Raw genomic sequence first — 21002 nt, 5'->3', positions numbered from 1 at the left:
GGAGGGAGGGGGAGGAGCAGGAAGAGGTGGGGCAGAGGTAGGGCCTTCAGGGAAGGGGAGGAGTGGGGGCAGGGCCTCAGGCTGAGTGAGGGACTTAAGGAGTCCGTGAAAATTTTTAAATCAAAATAGAGGTCCTTGGGTTGCTAAAGTTTGAGAACCGCGGGTTTAGAGAATCCACTGAGTGTTTAGTGTTGAACACCCAGTGCACTTTTCCTAATCGGATGCTGGTTCTGATGCCTATTGAAGTCAATATGTATCTCCACTGACTTCAGTGGGCATTTAATTAGGCCCCTGCTGAAGCCCAAGAAGAATGGAAGAGAGAGAAATTCTGGATCCTCTCCAAATCTCACTCCCCTTCCTTCTACACTCAATTTCAACACACTGCTTTGTGTCAGTTTGCTGGATTGGCTGACCCCCATGTGTGCTTTGGTTGACGTTTTCCTTATTCTAATCAAAAATAGTTTTTAATTAATTAATTTTTTTTTAAATGGCTTTAATCTACAAACTGGCTTCTAATGGTTAAATTGCATAACAATTCTGTCCAAACAAATCTGAATGCAAGTGAGCAACTCTGGCTCCAGCAGAAGAAGGTTGCTGATAAGGTAGTCTGAAAAAGGCATCAGAGTTCTCAGGCGAATAGATCATTTTGTAAAACAAAAATAAAGGTCCTTTTGTTTTCAAAGTGGATGCCTTCAAGCCTGTTACACTGTTCTATTCAAATGTCTAATTAAAAATCTTCTGCATTTATATTGCAATTAGGAGACAATCATCCTGTCACTGCATTCTGTTCCACTGACATTCAGTCTCTTAAATCTGTCAAATGGCTGAATCTCTTGAAAGTAAGTGGTTTCCTAGAAGTAGGCATTTCTGCGGAAGTTCTTGTGGTCAAAGTATAAAGAACCATTTTAAACACTTGTGGCAAATGTAATAATTTACATAAATAAACTGAACAGATATGGAATAGCTTATCACTAGGTTTAAGAGTCAGTAAACTCCTTTGGGTACCTGCCACAGGAAGTTATAAAGGTTTTTATACAGATGTTAAGTGTGGTGAAAATTCTGATCTTTGCTACACCACTGTAAATCTTCATTAATATAAACAAATATCAGAGTGGTAGCCATGTTAGTCTGTATCTACAAAAACTACAAGTAGTCCGGTGGTACCTAAAAGACTAACAGATTTATTTGGGCATAAGCTTTCATGCATCTGAAGAAGTGGGTTTTTACCCACGAAAGCTTATGCCCAAATAAATCTGTTAGCCTTTAAGGTGCCACCGGACTCCTCATTGTTAATATAAACAAAGTTAAACAACATTTGCAAAAGGTTTGCTGAATCAGAATGTGACTCATCCTAGAATGAGCTTATGTTTTAAGCCCAAATCATAAGTTCATAATACAAAAATGATAGCAAAGTATTAACTCTGTAATTTTTAAAAAGAGTAAGGATAAGCTACAAAGATAAATATTTTCAAGTAGAAATTGCAATGTCCCCTTAAATCATAGACCATTTCTAACTGTCCTAACACTGTAATTGCAATCAAATGTACTCTGTAAAGGGGTCAATTCACTTTCGTAGATCACATGCCAACATAAACATAATATCTTCGCATATGCCTCCTCTGCACCTCAGAATGTACAGCACTCATTCTAGATTCAAATGTGGCTAACAGAAACCTATTTCTCTGCTATTATTATGAACTAACATCACAAACACTGAATCTTGAAATTCAGGTGTTTGGGAACTTCATACGTTTTTAAAAAATCCACCCCACTTCATTTCAAGCTCCTTTTTTCTTTAACGCCTTCATTTTGGGTCTTCGTTGTACACCTCACCCTTCCAAAGCAGAAAAAAACAAGTTCCATGCAGTTTACTATGTGTAGAACTTTCATATGAAGTATTTAAAAACCAGTGTCCTCCTGCTCTGCATACACATTAAAGGACTCCATTCTGGCATTGTAAAAGGGCCTTATAGTGGGTGTAAATATAATGTATGTATTTTATGCCCTTCTAGCATGCCAGAGTGGTGTAAAAAGGCCTTAGTGTAAATGAGAATCAGGCCTTAAAAATCCTGTGTCAGTAAGATTAAGTTAGCCCTTCTGTACTGGTCACAATTTTAACTCACCCCACTATTACACAGTGTGCTGTATTCCAATTGGTTTCCACTCTCCTCTCCTGAAATTGCTGCATTTCTATTATGTTTGTATGCTTAGATGCTTTGTCAAGCTCTTTGTGATGAAAGGTGCTGTATGAATGTGAGACATTATTGTTGTTTATTTTATTTTTAAGGCCAGCGTTGGTCCCAGGCAGGCTGAGTTCTAGGGTTCTGAATAGAGATGTACAAAACACATAGGAAAAGTTTTTAGATAATTTTTGTATGAGGCTCTCAAGGATTTCATAGACTTGGGTGAGGGAGGTGTTTGCATGTGAAATACTGCTTTTCATGGTGCTTAAGGGAAGTGAAGGAATAAGCATTTTGGGGGAGAAATGTGCTTTATTCCAGGATTGAATGTTGCCAATTCTTTTACACACTTACACCAGATAAAAATTTGCCCGTCTTTAATGTTTTGGGTTTAATTTTTTCTCATTCAAATACAGTTTACAGCAATTTGTAAATCTTTCACTTGTGTAAATTACTTCCTTGTAAAAATTGTAGAAGGGGTTGGAAATGGTCTTCAGGGGAAAAGACATTGATGTTTTTATTGTAAAATAATAGAATAATGTCAAATGTTGGAATAAATGTTCATGCAACGTGGGTTCCGTTTTTGTAATTTTAATCTATTTTTACCCCTTTTTAGAACAAACTGATTCAAGATCAAATTTAACTTAGGTAAATGAATTGTGCTAGATCCTCAGCTGGTGTAAATCTGCATAGCTCCATTGACTTCAAGCTATATTAATTTGAATCAGCTGAGAATCTGGCCCATTAACTTAAAAAAATGTGAGAAGAAGCCCTAGCCTTTTTAATATAACACATTTTATAAATGAAGAGACTCATTAAAAATGAAGCTGACATGTTTTCGAATTCAGCAATACCTTTCTAATGAAACCTTTGTCCTCTTAAGGTGAGAAACCATACCAATGCGACTTTAAGGACTGTGAGCGAAGGTTCTCTCGTTCAGACCAACTCAAACGACACCAAAGACGACACACAGGTTTGTTCGCTGTAGCTCTCTCCTCTCTAACATTCTTCTTAGCAGGAAGATGCATCCTTAGTTGGACTCCAGGGTGATGATTTTTTACTAGCATTTCAGAATCACAGATTTATGCCTCAATAATTGAGCTTTTGGATTCTGCAAACTTGTAAGAAAACTCTCAAAATGAAACACTCTGCTCTCTGGAGTGATGTGCATGGGGTGGGAAATATTCTCTCTTTTGAACAAGGAACGATTAAACAAAATAAAACCATCTCCTAGTAATCTGATAAAAGTAATAATTTACAAACAATTAATGCACTTAATACTGCAGTGATGCTTATGATTTAAATATGTAAGGGAAAAACCTGCACTCACCCACATGTGAGGCTCAAAAGGCAATGGAACTACCATGTGTTTGCTGTGCAGAAAGGAGGAGCAGATGATGAAGTGTACACCACACCCACTGCATTCTACAGAGCACTGCTCTGCATCCGGATCCCAATCCTGCACTTAGGCATGTGCTTAATTGTGAACATGTGCTTGAATCCTATTGACTTTAAGCATGTGGCTACACTGGCCAAAAACTCTGCACATAAGAACATAACATAAGAACATAAGAACGGTCGTACCGGGTCAGACCAAAGGTCCATCTAGCCCAGTATCTGTCTACCGACAGTGGCCAATGCCAGGTGCCCCAGAGGGAGTGAACCTAACAGGCAATGATCAAGTGATCTCTCTCCTGCCATCAATCTCCATCCTCTGACGAACAGAGGCTAGGGACACCATTCTTACCCATCCTGGCTAATAGCCATTTATGGACTTAGCCACCATGAATTTATCCAGTTCCCTTTTAAACATTATTATAGTCCTAGCCTTCACAACCTCCTCAGGTAAGGAGTTCCACAAGTTGACTGTGCGCTGCGTGAAGAAGAACTTCCTTTTATTTGTTTTAAACCTGCTGCCTATTAATTTCATTTGGTGACCCCTAGTTCTTGTATTATGGGAATAATCCACTTTCCTTATCCACTTTCTCAACATCACTCATGATTTTATATACCTCTATCATATGGCCCCTTAGTCTTCTCTTTTCCAAGCTGAAGAGTCCTAGCCTCTTTAATCTTTCCTTGTATGGGACCCTCTCTAAACCCCTAATCATTTTAGTTGCCCTTTTCTGAACCTTTTCTAGTGCTAGAATATCTTTTTTGAGGTGAGGAGACCACATCTGTACACAGTATTTGAGATGTGGGCGTACCATGGATTTATATAAGGGCAATACTATATTCTCAGTCTTATTCTCTATCCCCTTTTTAATGATTCCTAACATTCTGTTTCCTTTTTTGACCGCCTCTGCACACTGCGTGGACATCTTCAGAGAACTATCCACGATGACTCCAAGATCTTTTTCCTGACTCGTTGTAGCTAAATTAGCCCCCATCATGTTGTATGTATAGTTGGGGTTATTTTTTCCAATGTGCATTACTTTACATTTATCCACATTAAATTTCATTTGCCATTTTGTTGCCCAATCACTTAGTTTTGTGAGATCTTTTTGAAGTTCTTCACAATCTTCTTTGGTCTTAACTATCTTGAGCAGTTTAGTATCATCTGCAAACTTTGCCACCTCACTGTTTACCCCTTTCTCCAGATCATTTATGAATAAATTGAATAGGATTGGTCCTAGGACTGACCCTTGGGGAACACCTTGGCTACAGGAAGCACTCCTTGGCTATAGGGTGGAGAATGTTGTAGCAATTATGAATGGCTCTGTGGCCTGACTCTGGATTGCAGAATATTACAAGGTTCCTTATGCAAAGTCTGTTTGTTCAGTTTTTATCCTAAGGAAGACAGTTTGGCCCTTAAGAGATAATAGGAGAAATATGATGGACTTCAGCTGTGTGAAACTTTCCATAATGAAACCTGAAATCAGAGGAATCTTTCGGTTTAAACATAAAAACTAGCAGTTCATGTAAACTTTCTTTGGGTCTTGCAAACCTTTAATCAGAATGCTCAGCGGTGGCTCTTTTGGGGTGCGGAGGGATGTTTTTGAGACTGTTATATGGCTTCACTTAATTTTTTCCCCTAATATATATACGTTTTTGACAATCCCATGGTAGGTCTTCTGGGTTGAACAAATCCTTAAGAACCCATGTACAATATATATATTGTTTAATAAAACTTGTCAGGTGGATTTTTTTTCAATCTGGTTTTACCAAATTGAATCCAAATACACAAAGCTTGAGGTGGAATGCCAGAGGTACCAAACCACAGGAACCAACAAATTAATAACTTTGCAGAGCTTTTCCTGATCATGACTTTTCATATTTTGAATCCTGTGATTAGTGCTTGCTTACACTGGCTGCAGCTGGGACACTTTATACCTGAAAGTGTTAACTGGTCTGTAGGAGAAAGATAGGGTTATGAAAGGGTAAGTTGTGCAGAAGCCTGATTAATGATCTTTGAGACCCGTAGGCGGGCAGCAGGGGAGGAGTAGTTACAGGAACTATTAAAAAAAAATTCCAGTACTTTGATAATTCAGAAATAATTGATCTCCCTGATCCTTCCCAAAAGTTGTTGGAATACAGGAATAGATTTGTTTTATCTGTTTAGGTGTGAAACCCTTCCAGTGTAAAACCTGTCAGAGAAAGTTCTCCAGATCTGATCATCTGAAGACTCATACCAGGACTCATACAGGTAAAACAAGTGCGTAAACTTTTCTTCACATTTATATTTCATTATTTATTTAAACTAAATAAATTTTACTGTGATTTAAATGTTTAGCAGGAGTCTTTGAACGTGGGCTAACATTTTCAAAAGTGCCCAAGTGACTTAGGAGCCTGAGTCCCATTGACTTTCAGTGTGACTTGGCTCCTAGATGCCCAAATCACTTTTCAAAATAGAACTTAGGCTCCTGTGTTACTTAGGTGCTTTGGAAAATGTTACTCCTGGGTACTTCATACTTTTAGGACATATCAGTTTGGCATAATGTATTTTGTCAGCTTTTGTGAAATGGCTTTAGTGATCTCAGTCCACAAACATCCACTGTGCATAAACTATCATCCCCACAACTGCCCACAAAGAGGCCATTTAGTGCCAGCCTCAGCAGAAGGGCTGTGGAGTTAAAGGATCCTCTCATCTCTACTCATGGCTCCTCTAGGTCAGGGCTGAGGCCTAATGTAAGGTATCTTGGGGAAGCTGGCATCACTGTAATCTCGCCTGAGGATAAAGACAGCAGCTTTCACCAACACTAAAGAGCCACACGCACAAAACCTAAAATAAAAACATGCCAAAATGTCCAAGGAACATTTGAGGAAACATAACAATGAAATTACAATAGATCTTTTTCATAGCATTTTAACTTGAACCTCATGTTCTGGGAGTAATTTTAGAATTATTTTTGCACCGTTCTTAGCCGAACAATTTGATCTACTAACTTATTATATGAAAATCAGGATATCTTGCCAATAAACAACTGCCTTTCTAGAGTTCAATATTATTAGATAAGTTAGTGCTATTCATAATAGTCTCAAGCTTTGAAATATGCCTCCACACTGCGAGACAAGGACTTGTAGAAAGTCCTACTCTCCCAACTAAGATAAGGACTTTTTCTCTTCCCTTCCCTCCCACAAAATTTTCATATTTAAGATTTAAAAAAAAGAATTTACAAAAATCAGAACTATTCGCCTGTAGAATACTGGCACTTTCCAGGCTGCATCCAAAAGAAAGTTTAAGACAATGTGCTGTGTCTTTCGTTGTCTACACTTTTATTGTCTGCAAATGGTAAAGGGCACAGTTTTAACCCCTGGTGTATGCCCGCTGATACAGTGTGAACTTGGCCTGAAATTGAGTGCATCTTCTCTAGGAAAAAAGTTGTATTCATAGTTAACATGACTTAAAATGAGGTAAATTCCTAGTGAAGACAAGGCAGTGTGTAGTTTTCACACAAACTAGTAGATTGCGTTAAAGGCCATGGGGGAGTGTAGGTTTTACCTCAACCTGTCAACATATGAAAACTACAAACTGCCTATTTTCACTAGAATTTTACCTCATGTTAGCTAACTCAAGTTAAGAAAACACCTTTTTTCCCCTAGTGAAGACAAGGCCACAAGCTCTGTTCTGTGCCTGAGTGAGAGGACCAAGAGTCACATGACTCAAGCAAATACTAGAGCCTGTGGCCCTACCATCTTATAACCACAATGTGAGCTGGACCTGTGTCTTCACTGCCAAAATAGGTGGGTTTTTACAGCAAGATAGATAACATAAGATGTCTCCACAGGGATCTACATCAACAGAGCTACGGACAACAGGTAGTTTATTCCTTCCATGTAGCTAGCTGAGGTCAGTACTATAGCACCCCACTTGGAGTTGACCTTAACTAGCTACATCAAGGCAGAAATTACAGTGCCTTGTCTCTCCAGGGATTTTATGGTAAGGTAGCTAAATTGAGTTAGCCATCTGACTCTAAAAAGCACAATTGTTTTGGCAGGGAAGACAGCCTGTAATACCTGCACAGGTGAGTGAGGAAGCACCACCTTACTTCCTGTATTTCCCCACATGACTGCTAGTCCTCCTCCTGAGCAGACAGGCAGGAGTGGGCAGAGCTTTGACTGTCTCCCCAGGGTGCAGGATAGTGCAGCTGATCCAGCATTGAAGGGAAAGTAATCTGCACCCAGTATAGGGCTGAAGCAACGGGAGAAGCAGATTTGTTTCTGAGGCAACACAATTACATGCTTCTTTTATGGAGGGTTTGTGGCAAAGCTACAATCTAGCCCATAATGATTAATTCACATCAATGAGGATGATTTGGCCAGTGCTGCTGAGAACTGATGGAGTGACTCTCACTTATATAAGTTTATGATTTTATTAGTAATTCTGAAAAGTTCATCTCTGTTTAAACCATGTGATACCTTTTTGTAATAATCAGAGGTTGTCAAAGTATTTGTTAAGCTAATTAGACTTCAAAACCCCTTTATGTATCTATTTCACTGCTTTTTGAGAAAAAAAAACAAAAAACAAAAACACAAACCTACACAAACAAAACTTCACCACAATCCAAATTTCCCCTAGTGTGAATCTGAAAGTTTTGAAATGATCTGCACAAAAAGTGAGCCACGGAGGCAGGTGGGGTAGTGGTAGTTAGGAAAGCTCATGCCAACCCCAGAATATATTGAATTGGAGAATGCTGGACCTCTAGCCAGCCCAGCACAGATGACTTCAGGTTCCAGAAACAGACCTGTACATACTTAGAAAGACAAACAAACAAATAGAAAATCCAAGTTTATACTACTAATGATACAAATCTAGAAGAATAAAATTTCCAATTCTGTTCTGACCTGTGCCCTGCTCTGAGCTGCTGAGGACTTTTCTCCAGCACTCCTGCGCTGTCAGAAATGTGACTTGCTACTGCATTTGCATGCTGTGGTAAATTGAAGAATTGCTAAAAGTGCAGAAAGGATATTTTTCTATGTGGGGTCTGTTTGGTTTTTTGATTATTGATTTACTTAGGGGAGTGCTAGGAAAATATGGAGCATTCTGGCAGGGGCGGCTCTAGCCATTTCGCCACCCCAAGCACGGCGGCACGCCGGGGAGGGGGGGCGCTTTGCCGGTCGCCGGTCCCGCGGCTCCGGTGGACCTTCCGCAGGCACGTCTGCGGGAGGTCCACTGGAGCCGCTTGCCGCCCTCCCGGCGACCGGCAGAGCGCCCCCTGCGGCATTCCGCCCCAAGCACGCGCTTGGCGTGCTGGGGCCTGGAGCCGCCCCTGCATTCTGGGCCTCCAATAATTTCCCATTCTTTCTTCTCAGTTGGATATGTGAAGTCTGCTTGGCTTGGAGAGCAGTGAGGAACTTTTTGAACCAGTTCGCTAAGCCTGAGGCTAAGCTCCATAGACCTCTTCTTACCCAGCTCATTAGGTTTTCACTGAGATGGCTTGACAGAGCCTATTGAAGTCACTGGAAATGAGTGACTTCCATGGGCATTGGATCAGGCTTTAAAGAATAACCACTGGTGTGCCAGGCCTATGTGCTTCCTTCAGGAATGTGCTGTTGCAAATGTTCAGCTTAATCTTAAAAGGGCATCTTTAAAACGTGGGTCGAGTGAGAAATGCCCTCATTTAGGGCCTGGTCTTGCAAAGCACTGAGCACTGAAGTGAATGGGAGTTGAGGGCATTCAGTACCTTATAGATCTGGGCCCATAGTTAGTTTCCTATTGAAAGGAGTTATAAAGAAACAAAATAAATGGTAAATGTTTCAATCCATCTCTATGCCAGTTAAACAGTGGGGTGTTTTTGTTAACAGGTGAAAAACCATTCAGCTGTAGATGGCCCAGCTGTCAAAAAAAATTTGCCAGATCCGATGAATTAGTCCGTCATCACAACATGCACCAGAGGAACATGACTAAACTTCAGTTGGCCCTTTAGACAATTCAAACAAATGAATAAACCAGATGGGACAATATGAACTACTGCAAACTCTTCCATCATCCTTGACCACCTCTTTAGGAAAGCTACGGCTGTCTTCGCTACCCAGTTGAGACAAGTTAACTAAACCGTAGGATTCTGTTCAGTTTTGTCATCCATTTGGACTTAAAAAAAATTCTCATTCAATGTTAATTGGGTTTTTTTGTAACGTTGTTATGGAATTACAAAGACTGTTACAGTTAAAATATTACTATGAATTATAGTTACTTTTGATGGGTTTTTCTCTAAAAAGCTTTAAATTTTTATTTCTACCTGAACTTTTCCAGGTGCAAATTCATTGTATCTTATTCAGTCAAACCATGTGTAGGGCATGTGTGCATGTCTGCTAAGGTAAGCTCTGTGCTTACTGCATATGTGCATATGGTTAAGTTTCCAATTTCTAATACAACCACACACTCCAAAAAAACACCTGAGACATTTCTGATAAGCTTTGTACTTCTACTGCCTAAGGGCAATTTTTTAAAATGTAAGGTCTGATTTGAATTTCAAAAATCAACTTTAACCCCCCCCCTACAGTTTCTAGAGCAGCTAAAGTTAGATGAAGCAGTACCACTTTGTGCAGAAAATGAGAATCTTACAATTAAGTTAACTTGCTTTTAACATTATAGCATTGATCCCCCAAAACTGTATTTTCTCTGTTTAAATCTTTATTTTTTTTGTACTGGTTTAAATTTATTCCATCATGAGATGCACAGATCTTCTTCTTACCCCCAAACGGATTCCAGTCATTGTAGACATTTGGGATTTGTTTACAATGTAAACCACACTGGTTATGTGGTTAGCAAGCTGTATAAACTTAAAACTGAACTTAAATGGGGCTGGTCCAGGATCTCCATTAACAGATTACTCTTAAGATAAGTAACTTAAAAAGACTCTTCGTCAAGTATATGTGAAAAGAGACATTAGTGTGAGGAAATATATTGTTTCAGGGTTTTGGGAGGAGGGGTTTATTATTTCCTATTAATTGCTTGAAATTGTGTGTGTGTGTGTGTATATATATATCTGATAATGTATTGCTCTTAGACAACTAAAATTAGAAAGTGTATAAATATTAGATGCATCACTGTTCTGATGTTGTTGCTGTTACAAATTATTGATAACACTAAGAATGTAACCTGCATTTTTCACCAAGCTTTCAATTAAAGCCCCTTCAAAGAGAAAAAAAAATGAGTCCAACAGCTGTCTTGTTTCATGGCTGGTATTAGATTTCACATGCCATGTCCAATAGTTTCCATTTTTTGTATATAAAGGTACCACCAGCATTGATGACCACTAGTTAACCTGTCCAGGTCTTGACCACAATTTATCCATCTCACTGGGGAATTGTACTGGAAACAGAAAACAGTATCAGGTTTCATATGTTATAAAACAGTTGCTTCAATCTTTATTTTTTTTCTTCTTACAATAGTTTGTCTCTTAGTGGGTTAGACCAACACAATGTCAGTGAAAACACTACAGCTTAGTAAAAAATCTTTGAAATAGAAAATATTGCCTTCTATAGAATCACATGTAGTAGTTGGCATGAATACCTTTTTAGCTTAGGAGGTCATAGGCTGGATACCAAGTAAGACTTAAATTACAACTGTGGTACACTAAATCAGTTGAGCAGGTTGAAAAAAACACTCATTCTTTTCTAGAAGGTGAAGTGTGAAAATGAGGATAAAAATAATGGTTACTTTGTCATCTGGCATGATTTTTATTTTGTAAATAAATACAACCTGATTTGGTGCCATCAGGCTCAGATTTTGACCTTGTAAAATTATTGTATCCTACTTCCCTTTACATTAACTATTTTTTAATCTTTCCAAGATCTTTTTTCTCTCTTTAATGCAACACAATGGCACTCTAGCTATGTTAGGTTAAGCTTTTGGCAGCTGCATCCTCAAGAAAACTTAAATTAATTCTTTAAGTTTTCTTTTTCACATGGATATTGCATCATTGTTCAGGGTCGCCTGGGGGGGGGGAAAGTGGGGCAATTTGCCCCAGGCCCCGGACCCCACAGGGGCCCTGTGAGCCCTGGCCTGGCGGTGGTCCGGGTCTTCGGCCGGCATTTCATGGCGGGGGGCCCTTTAGTCGCTCCGGGCCTGAATCCTCTGGGCGGCCCTGTCATTGTTAATTACTGTTAGGGTACTGTGACTAGTTTATATCAGTCAGTTTTTATCTTTTGCTGCCAAAAGACTGCATCTCTCTGGAGAAACCCATAACGTGTGGCAAACATCAAATATTTGGAGCGAATGGTGGGTGTAAAACTATGCTGTATTAAATAAATAAAACAGCCCCGCCTTGTCCTCTGGCAACATTAAGCATTAGAAAGAATGTTCTCTGATTTACCCAGTAGTGTTCTCTGACTACAAAACAGGTTGTTTTTTAGTCTGCACCCAAAAGAGAGATCTGCCAGATGTGTTTTTACTATAAACAAAACAAAAAATCCAACCTCAAGTTATGCCTGCATTAGTCAAACATAAATAAAACTATATCCCTGAAATGTAACCAAAACTACAGTACAACATGGCCCAGACTTTCAGTGTCCAGAAAAGAGGTGTGTCCACAGTTTTCCTCCTGTAGTGAATTGCAGGGCAAATAATAATAGAAGGATACACAACTGCATAAGCAAAAAATGAAGGCTGGGTTGATGGGGGGCTGAATATCTGTTCCTTTGTGTTTTGACTGTAGCCACTTTTTCTATGAAAGTGCCCCTTGGTACAGTAACCTATGACGTTCACCATATACGCAACATTCAGTCTGCAATGAGAATAGTGTTTAAATTTTGCACTGTTTTTTATTTCTAATCTTCTTACAGTCTTTGTCAAAAGAGGACTTTTATGTCCTTTCCTCTTGTTATCGCATTCTTGTTCTAAAGATTATATCAGACATGTACTCTTTTATTGAGGTGCTTTACTAATTGAATTGTACAAATGTAGTCCACAAACACTACTTCTTAAAGCGTGCAGTGCTTCCTCTTGAGCCACACAGAAACTGCTCAGTGGTAAGTTTCTGTGAGTCAGCCCTCTGTTGGAAAGATGGGCAGCAGGGAGGCTGTAATCTATATTTTAGGCATGTTATATGTGGCCTGAGGTCTCTGGAAAACTTGTCAGTGCAACAATTAATTGAGAAAATCTTGTATGCATCTGCCTTGTGTTCTTAAACTGAAAATAGTGAGTTGTATTATTTTGACCATTTTCTATATATTTTACTGTGCTTAGTTTAGCATTCCTGCTATGTAGCTTCAGTAACTCCTGGAAGAAAAAGTAGCCATCCACCATATAGTAGCGTGTTACTTACATAAGGTATGCAGTGTTGTTGTAGCCATGTTGGTCCCAGGATATTGGACAGAGACAAGGTGGGTGAGGTAATCTCTCTTACATAAAATGAATTCACAATTCGCTGCCATTCCATTTATTTGGTTGCACTATGATGCAAACTCTATACAGATAGTGGTAAACAGCATAGTCTCTCCTATTTCTTATTTCATTTGCTGAGATCCAGGGGATCACTTAAATCTTTTTTGAAGACAGCTGAATACAGCTAAATGTGGCTTTCTTTTTTGACAAGAAGTAACTTAAAATGTCCTGTATTTAATCACACTATCATATTTTTGGGTAGCATCTTATTCTTTCAGGCTATGGACTATGGTAAATCAAGATGAGGTACAAAGAAGTTTTCATTTTGCTGGGACTAGAGTACAATTCTGAATAATCTAGCCTGTAGTCATAGTTACATCCATCTGAGAAGAGACAGTAGAGAGGAATGAGTTTATAGCTATTTGCATGTCTCTCTTTGGGCCAGGTAAAATGTATGTATTTTTAGATGGTTCTACAATCATCTCTATCTGTTTCAGGATGCCAGTAGAACTGACTTCATTCCTCTACCAACCAGCCTTAAAAAGACAACTGGGGCCTGGAGATATAGGTCTGTACTTTAAACAAAGGTTTTTTCCTCCTGAATAGGCACTGGTTAAACCTCATCTTGCCAACTATATTCAGCATATTGCCTTTCAAACAGGAACCAATGTGACTGTGTCAAAGAGGGCTGCTGGGCTGGGTCAAACATACTAGACTCTTGCTCAACAGGCTAGTCAAGCTGCACATGGACAGGGTGGAGCAGGGGGCACCCAGGAGCTGGTTGCAGCTCCCAGATTCAGGGGTGCCTGAGCCTGGTACAAATTAGGGCTGCACAAGGACAACCCTCAGGGAAATTGCCAGTGGAGAATTGGGAGTAGTTCACTCCTCCCTATCCTGGCCATGCCTGCCCCAATGTGCTGCCTTCTTCCCATTATGTCATGGGTCATGGGGGACGGGGGGAGTGCCGAGGAGGGAGAAGCTGCTGGCTCAGGATGTGGTGGAGCTGACTCCACCAGTGTTCTACTTGTGGGGAATTCTCCTGCACAGTGGGAATTTTCCACTGGTCATCTCCTGCTCGCTTAAGGCAACTTTGCATTGCTTATGCAGCCCAAAATGGCATTAGTGGGTCAGAGAATCTGGCCCTATGAATATATATATATTTGTCAAGACCCAGGGGATTGACCTTAGTTTTATAAAAGAAAGAACTTTTCAAGATAGAAGATGTGAAAAAAGTTAGAACTGGGAAGGAGTTTGATAATATGGAACTGGTCACAATAGTGATGAGTAAATAATAAAATTAAGAAAAATCCCAACCAGAATGAGACCATCTAAAATTTAGACAATTAAGAGGAAAACCAGGAATGCAGCCAGAACTATTCCACCCCAAATAATAAATACAAGGATAAGTTGCCAAGTGAGGTCAAAGAAGCAAATGGGAAAGTGAGTTTAAGAGACAGCAAGACACTTTTATGGGGAGAGAGGGGATTGAAGGATACGGTGACAAAACAGGGGGGAAGAATTGAGATAAACTTGGAGGACAGGCTTGGTGGGCCAAGTGGCTCTATAATTCATAGTGCGCCTGTGAGTTGCAGGAGTTCTGTAAAGTAGCTGAGAAGGCTATCGGACCTCTGGAGGAGCCTCACACACATGTCAAAAAATGTGAAAACTGAAAGTAAAATGCCAGAATGGTTTGAAGGGAAGATGAGTCTCACAGACAGGAATTTGTATGCTATCAGCAGCCCTGCTCGTTATTGCTGCCTGCAGCCTCGTTAATGCAATGCTTATGGCAGACTCACTACAAGAAGTTAGCATGAAAGCACAGACTTGGTGAAGAATTTCCACCCATGCAAGTGGGTCTTTGTTAGCTTCTTTGTCCATGATGTGGGGAGCGGATAGAAATACCCTCTTATTTTAGCATATCAACTTTTCTTAAAAGACTAAGAATGTCTGCAGGACAGGAAAGAGCACTATGAACTAGAAGATGCCCATTACATGTTTCAAAGTACAAGGAAATAAACCTTTATTGATAAGATTATCATAACATCATTCAACCCAAAGGGTCACAAACCACATTGTAAACAGAGTCTGAACCTGCTCCCACTAGAAATTATGGCAAAACTCCCATTGACGTAAGTGGGGGCATGGTTAAGCCTGGTGTTAATGGACTGATCATTAAGGGCAGCAGCATTCTCTCAGACACAGCAGCACTCTAAAATGGTTTACATCAGGAATAGCACATCCAGTTGATACAGGTAAGTACATTTAGTTAAGCAGAATGCAGTATTGGAATTTTACCAAATATTGGAATTTGGAATTGAAATTTGACCAAAACAGAAATGGTAACTTACTCCTTCAAAAAAGAAGACAACAACCAAAAAAAAAAAAAAAAAGACCATGAGTACTCGGGACCTCTGTTAACAGGATATCTATTTAATTTTGAACTTATTTATTATTTGTATTACAGTTTCACCTAGAATTACTGTCAGGGCCCCATTCACAAGGTAAGCACAGTACAAATAAACCTAGTAAGAGACGGTCCTTGCCCCTAAGAGCTTACAATCAAAATAGACAAGACAGACAAAGCATTGGCGAATGAAAAGATTTTTATTTTTCATGGTGTTTAATGGCCAGACTTTTAAAAATGCTCAATATCCCACTGGAAAATCTGGCCTTTAATGACTTGCCTAAATTCATACTGGAAGAGTATCATCCAGAATTGGACCCATATCTCTTGATTTCCAGTCCCATGCCATCACCTCAAAGCCATCTTTCCTCTCATCATTTGCAGTTCCAATTTTCACATCATAGCTATCAATCTGTTGCTACAAAAGATCAGCAGTATAGCTATTCTGAGTTTTTCATGCCAATTTGTTTAAACAGATTGAGAAAATCTTCTAAAAGTGTAATATTATTACAATTTAATAACAAAGGTGAATATTCAAAAATATACTTCTCCTTTGTATTTTTCAAAGGACTTTATAAAGGTAGGTATTCTCCCTGTTATACCAGTGAGGAAAGTGAAGCACAGAGAGATTAAATGACTAGACAAAGGTCACACAGAAAATCAGTGGCAGAGCTGACCCCCCCCTCTCCAATTCTGTACTCAATGTGCTGGACTTCCCTGACTCTCAAGGAAAGGTAAGCTAATATTTCTTTTGGTATGCAAAGGTTTTGTTTGTTTGTTTGTTTTTTAAAGGAACTGAAATACTTGAATAAAAATATAGCTTCAAAGAGAGATTTTTCATTCCTGGTAACAGAATGCCAAATATCTTAATACTGTTACATCATTGTTTTTCATCTGTAACATGTTGTTGACATTTGATTAACTGAAGTTTTGCACAGCAGTAATCACTACACTACACAACACACTGAAGCTAGACAGACAATACTCACTAATGTCACTGACTAAACAGAATGTGTTAAGAGAGTAAGTTTCCAGATAAATCTAATACAAATCTGCCTGTCATTCCCCTGGGTCATAATAGTGCTTGATGTAGTACTAGAGGATTGAAAAGAAGAACTTCCCTACCTCCCAGGAGCCATTGTGAGGGGAAAATGCATTAAATATGGTGAGGTGCCCAGATACAGTTATAATGGAGCCAAAGAAGTACCCAAGAATAAAATGGGATAGATAGTACTGGGTTTTTGTTTGTTTGTTTGTTTTGTTTAAATGTTTAGGCTATTTCTCATTGACTTTTATTTTCATTGTGCACAATATGAATGCAATGTTGAGATATAACATTTAAAAAAGCATGACACTAAATTCTCTTCCTCAAAAATCTCTGCCTCAGGTCTCCCTGGAAAAACTGCATATACCCTTGGGCAACTACTAGTACTATAATAATTGCACAAGTTTCAGTGGATTTCTGCCTATGAAAGTCTCTCTCTTTTAAATCACTGAAGCCTGTAAATTAAATCATAGGTCTGGCTGCATGCTAAAGGTATATCATATAAGGCACCAATGGAGGATTTTAATCCATCAAAAGGTAAGTAACCCAGCCTAGCAAAGAACTAATTTAGACTAGCAAAAAGTTAAAATGTTCTTACTTATGTATAAAAACCTTTTAGCTACTAGATGGCTCACCCCAGATGATTTATTTGCTTTATGAACTATTACACATTACTGGGAATACAATGTACATACAGGAAACTCAATCAACTCTTAACACATGGAGGAATTTACTAACTTGAAACAGAAAGTTACAGCTCTTACAATGGAAGAATCAGAGCTGCATGATATTGTATAACACATTCATCAGCCTGAGCTTGAATGCTTATTATTAATTAATAATGAAATATTATAAAAATTGGAATTTATTTGGTAGTTACACAGACCAAATTTTAAATATGTTGGTTGTTTATTGATATTTGGTGTTGCCTAGAAGCCAAAAGCAAGGATCTGGGTAGGCCCCATTGTGCTAGATGCTGCATGCATATAAAAAAAAATCCCTTCCCCAAGGAGTTTACATTCTAAGTATGTCCTGCAATCCTTCAGTTATCCTGAGATGGAAAGAGATGAAGATTAGTGTTGCTTCTTTTAGAAGGAACAATATGAGGTATGGGGTCATGTGACCATTTCAAAGCGCTTTAGAGTGCTTAGCACCGTGATTTGCACTGACTGAAATGGAATTCAACCCATTAAATCCCTGTGCACCTCTTTGAAAACATATCTCTAATCTTTTGTGCTGTCCTTGGAATGAAGGGAACCTCCTAGAGACTGATTTGATTTCTCACCCTCTTGTGATTGAGCTATGGGAGTTCAGCACAAGTGTGATGCAGACTTCCCCCATATGAAGACACTTTGGGGAGCATGAACCACATTTTATGATACTGAGGGTCATCACACAGGACAAACAACCTAACAGTCTAATATTCCTAAGCTGTATAAATTCCTGATGTCTGCTTTAGGCAGAATCCAAACACTTGTGTCAATTCTGTACCATGCCCCAGACTTCCAAAAACATTAATATAAGCATATTTATCTGGGCTGCAGTGTGTTACAAGAATTCATTAGGACAATATGTGATATGGTGCTGAAACAGAAGGCTATGTTTCTCTGGTCGGAGATGAGGAAGTCTAGTCCCTGCTGAACTTTTACAACTGATAAAGACAATGTCTGCTGGCAGTATTCATTTTTTACTGGGCCATCTGCATCTAGTCAAGGATAACTTGACTTTCTGAAAAAGCCATTCATCAGAATCAACCCTGTACAACTTTCTCTTGATGAGTAAAGCAATACAAAAGAAGGCCAAGATGGTTAATAAACTTCTCTGGGAGCAAAAGGTCAATACTGATGTAAACAAATCAGTGTCATAGTACTATACAGAAGCATTGAAGTTTCCTGTGTGTTTATATGGCTGATGCCCCGTTTCTTTTTATCAGTGTTTATCATTTATTTTGCTCTTCTTTAGCTGACCTATAAATCTTCAGAACAGCGTTCTTTATTTTCTTAATTTTGTCATCTTTCTTATCAGCTTTTATCACCTATTTATGTCCAGTACATTTGCTACTCTCTGCTGCTTGATGGCAACACGTGATTAGAGTTTTGTTAACCTCTTGGTTCTCACTTGAGCCAGAGCTGTCTAATAGTTATGTCTTCTGAAATTTCCAGTCTTCTAAAGCTGAATAAACTAGAGGAGGGTTTTTTCTATGCAATCTAAACACATGGAAAAAGTTTTGAGTTAAATTAGTGCTCTTGAAAGATGCCAGCCTTCAGGAGTGGCGGCCTTTATTTATCCATAGCACAAGTAGGAAACAGGTAGTAGCAGTAAAGCACTGTTTCACTGCAGTGCTTTACTGATGTGCCTCAACTCTGTTCTGGAAAGTTCATTTTTAGGGGGTGAGATAGTAGGCCAGTCTTTGGCCTCTGTGCTTAGGCTGCCAACAAGGTGTAATCTGCAGATGCAGTGGTTGTGTGTGTTGATCATGTGTCCACTAGGAGCTGGACTGAAACCACAATACTTACTGCACATAAATGACTGATCATCCATCAGATGGTACCAAAGTTCTTTTACTATTGGCCCCTGGGCTAACTCAAACACAGTGATCCTAATAGTGAAATACTCCATAGTCCAATGTAATGCTTGAAACATTTAGTACCCCAGTGATGATTATTTTAACTGAAATATGCCATACTCAGATTCAAAGTTGATTGTGCTGAAAACTTAAAAATGATTAACATGAGATGCATCATTTATATTTAATAAGGGCCTACAACCTGGACAACAGACCCTCATAATGACTACACAAGCCCAGATCCTCAAAGGTATTTAGGTGCCCATCTCCCATTGAAATCAATGGGAGTTAGAAAACTACACACCTTTGGGCACATTATTTGTTGGAACTTTGTATTAATGGTAATTGGGAGAATCACTGCAAATCAGTGAATCTTGTGAGTTACAAACACTAAAAGCAAAGATTACGCATTACAGAATGAACCATGTGAATTTATTTTGAGAACTGTCATTTTAGCCATTTATGATGAGGTATCAGTGTGTTAATAAATGTATTGTACTGTAGTTTAAACATAGTACAATCTTAGTAATAGGCCTTGCTAGCTACATCCCTGTGCTATTAATCCTTTACTGAGACGTGGGCAAAGCGCCCCATTTCCCTGCAGCCAAGATCAATGTGAATTTTGCCTAAGAACTTGCAGAATTTGACCCAAAGGGTATGGATTAGTACCAGCTTTAGAGGATGAACCATAAAAGAGTTAGTGGATGAGTTACTGGGAATAGGGAAGTGGTTTCACATTGTCTATAGAGACTATGAGTCATTCAGTTTAGAAGGATACTACTCCCTTTGATATATGCTTGAATATATCTCATTAAGTACTTTGGTTGCTACTAAAAACTCAGGCAACAGAAAAAAAGGACTTTTTTTTTTCCTACTTGGAATGAGTATGAAATGTACCACTTTTTTTTTTAATTGACTGGAACTTTTGTCATGGCATGTTTAACTTGGCCATTTGCTGGAAATAGCTAACTGCATTCCTGGCTTTTTTTTTTCCCTAGAAAACCCATCTTCATGAGGGTCAATTATTTTTATGCTTGTTAAATATCATTGCTCTGACATACACTAAATTCAGGAAAATTAACTAGTAACTCAGATTTTTTTAAATCATATTTTCAGATATAGGGTTAGCATGATTTCATTTTTTTCCACATCCTCTTTTTTGAAACCAGTGCCCTTAATATTCTGACCTTTTTGAAACCATTAATAATAACAGTGAAAATATTTTTGCACTCTAGTGAAAATACTGGTTATCTGAACAGCATGCAGATTGCTTGGGCTGATTAGCATGAAATTTAATTCACATTAATCAGTTGTAGACAAAGCAAGCAAGAATTTATCATGACCCATTAATGTAGCATTTTAAGTACTTATTAAATTATGCTTCTGGATGTTATTTGAATAGCACTGAGAGGGGATATGATAGAGGTATATAAAATCATGAGTGAAGTGGAGAAAGTGGATAAGGAAAAGTTATTTACTTATTCCCATAATACAAGAACTAGGGGTCACCAAATGAAATTAATAGGCAGCAGATTTAAAACAAATACAAGGAAGTTCTTCTTCACGCAGCGCACAGTCAACTTGTGGAACTCCTTACCTGAGGAGGTTGTGAAGGCTAGGACTATAACAATGTTTAAAAGGGGACTGGATACATTCATGGTCGTTAAGTCCATTAATGGCTATTAGCCATTAGCCAATGGCTATTAGTAAGGATGGGTAAGGTGTCCCTAGCCTATGTTTGTCAGAGGATGGAGATGGATGGCAGGAGAGAGATCACTTGATCATTGCCTGTTAGGTTCACTCCCTCTGGGGCACCTGGCATTGGCCACTGTCGGTAGACAGGATACGGGGCTAGATGGACCTTTGGTCTGACCCGGTATGGCTGTTCTTATGTTCTTATGTTATGTTCTTAGGCAATGGCTGGACTCAGGCATTTTCATTCTGATTTGTGAAGAAATCCATAGTGAACTACCTATGTGTGTGATTACGGTAGTTATCTCCCACATCCACACTCACACAATTCTTCCATTTGGACAGAG

At 38.9% G+C, this 21002-nt stretch overlaps 1 protein-coding gene across 5 annotated transcripts in view; it reads left to right on the top strand.

Annotated features, from left to right (window-relative positions):
• The window catches only part of WT1 (WT1 transcription factor), a 135612-nt gene extending 124571 nt beyond the window's left edge, over window positions 1–11041 (top strand). For 3 of the 5 annotated variants that reach the window (XM_045012384.1, XM_045012381.1, XM_045012383.1), the window contains 3 exons: window positions 3064–3153; window positions 5743–5835; window positions 9426–11040. In XM_045012384.1, the coding sequence (XP_044868319.1) occupies window positions 3064–3153; window positions 5743–5835; window positions 9426–9547 (305 nt within the window). In that variant the 3' untranslated portion in view covers window positions 9548–11040. Of the gene's footprint in view, window positions 1–3063; window positions 3154–5742; window positions 5836–9425 lie in introns of all 5 variants that reach the window. The other 2 variants (XM_045012385.1, XM_045012382.1) reach the window with 2 other exon arrangements.
• The last annotated feature ends 9961 nt before the right edge of the window (window positions 11042–21002 follow it).

The sequence above is a fragment of the Mauremys mutica genome, chromosome 4 (assembly GCF_020497125.1).
Source record: "Mauremys mutica isolate MM-2020 ecotype Southern chromosome 4, ASM2049712v1, whole genome shotgun sequence".
Lineage (NCBI taxonomy): Eukaryota > Metazoa > Chordata > Testudines > Geoemydidae > Mauremys > Mauremys mutica.
Note: the sequence above shows the minus strand (reverse complement) of the source record. Positions and strands in the feature narration are given on the sequence as shown.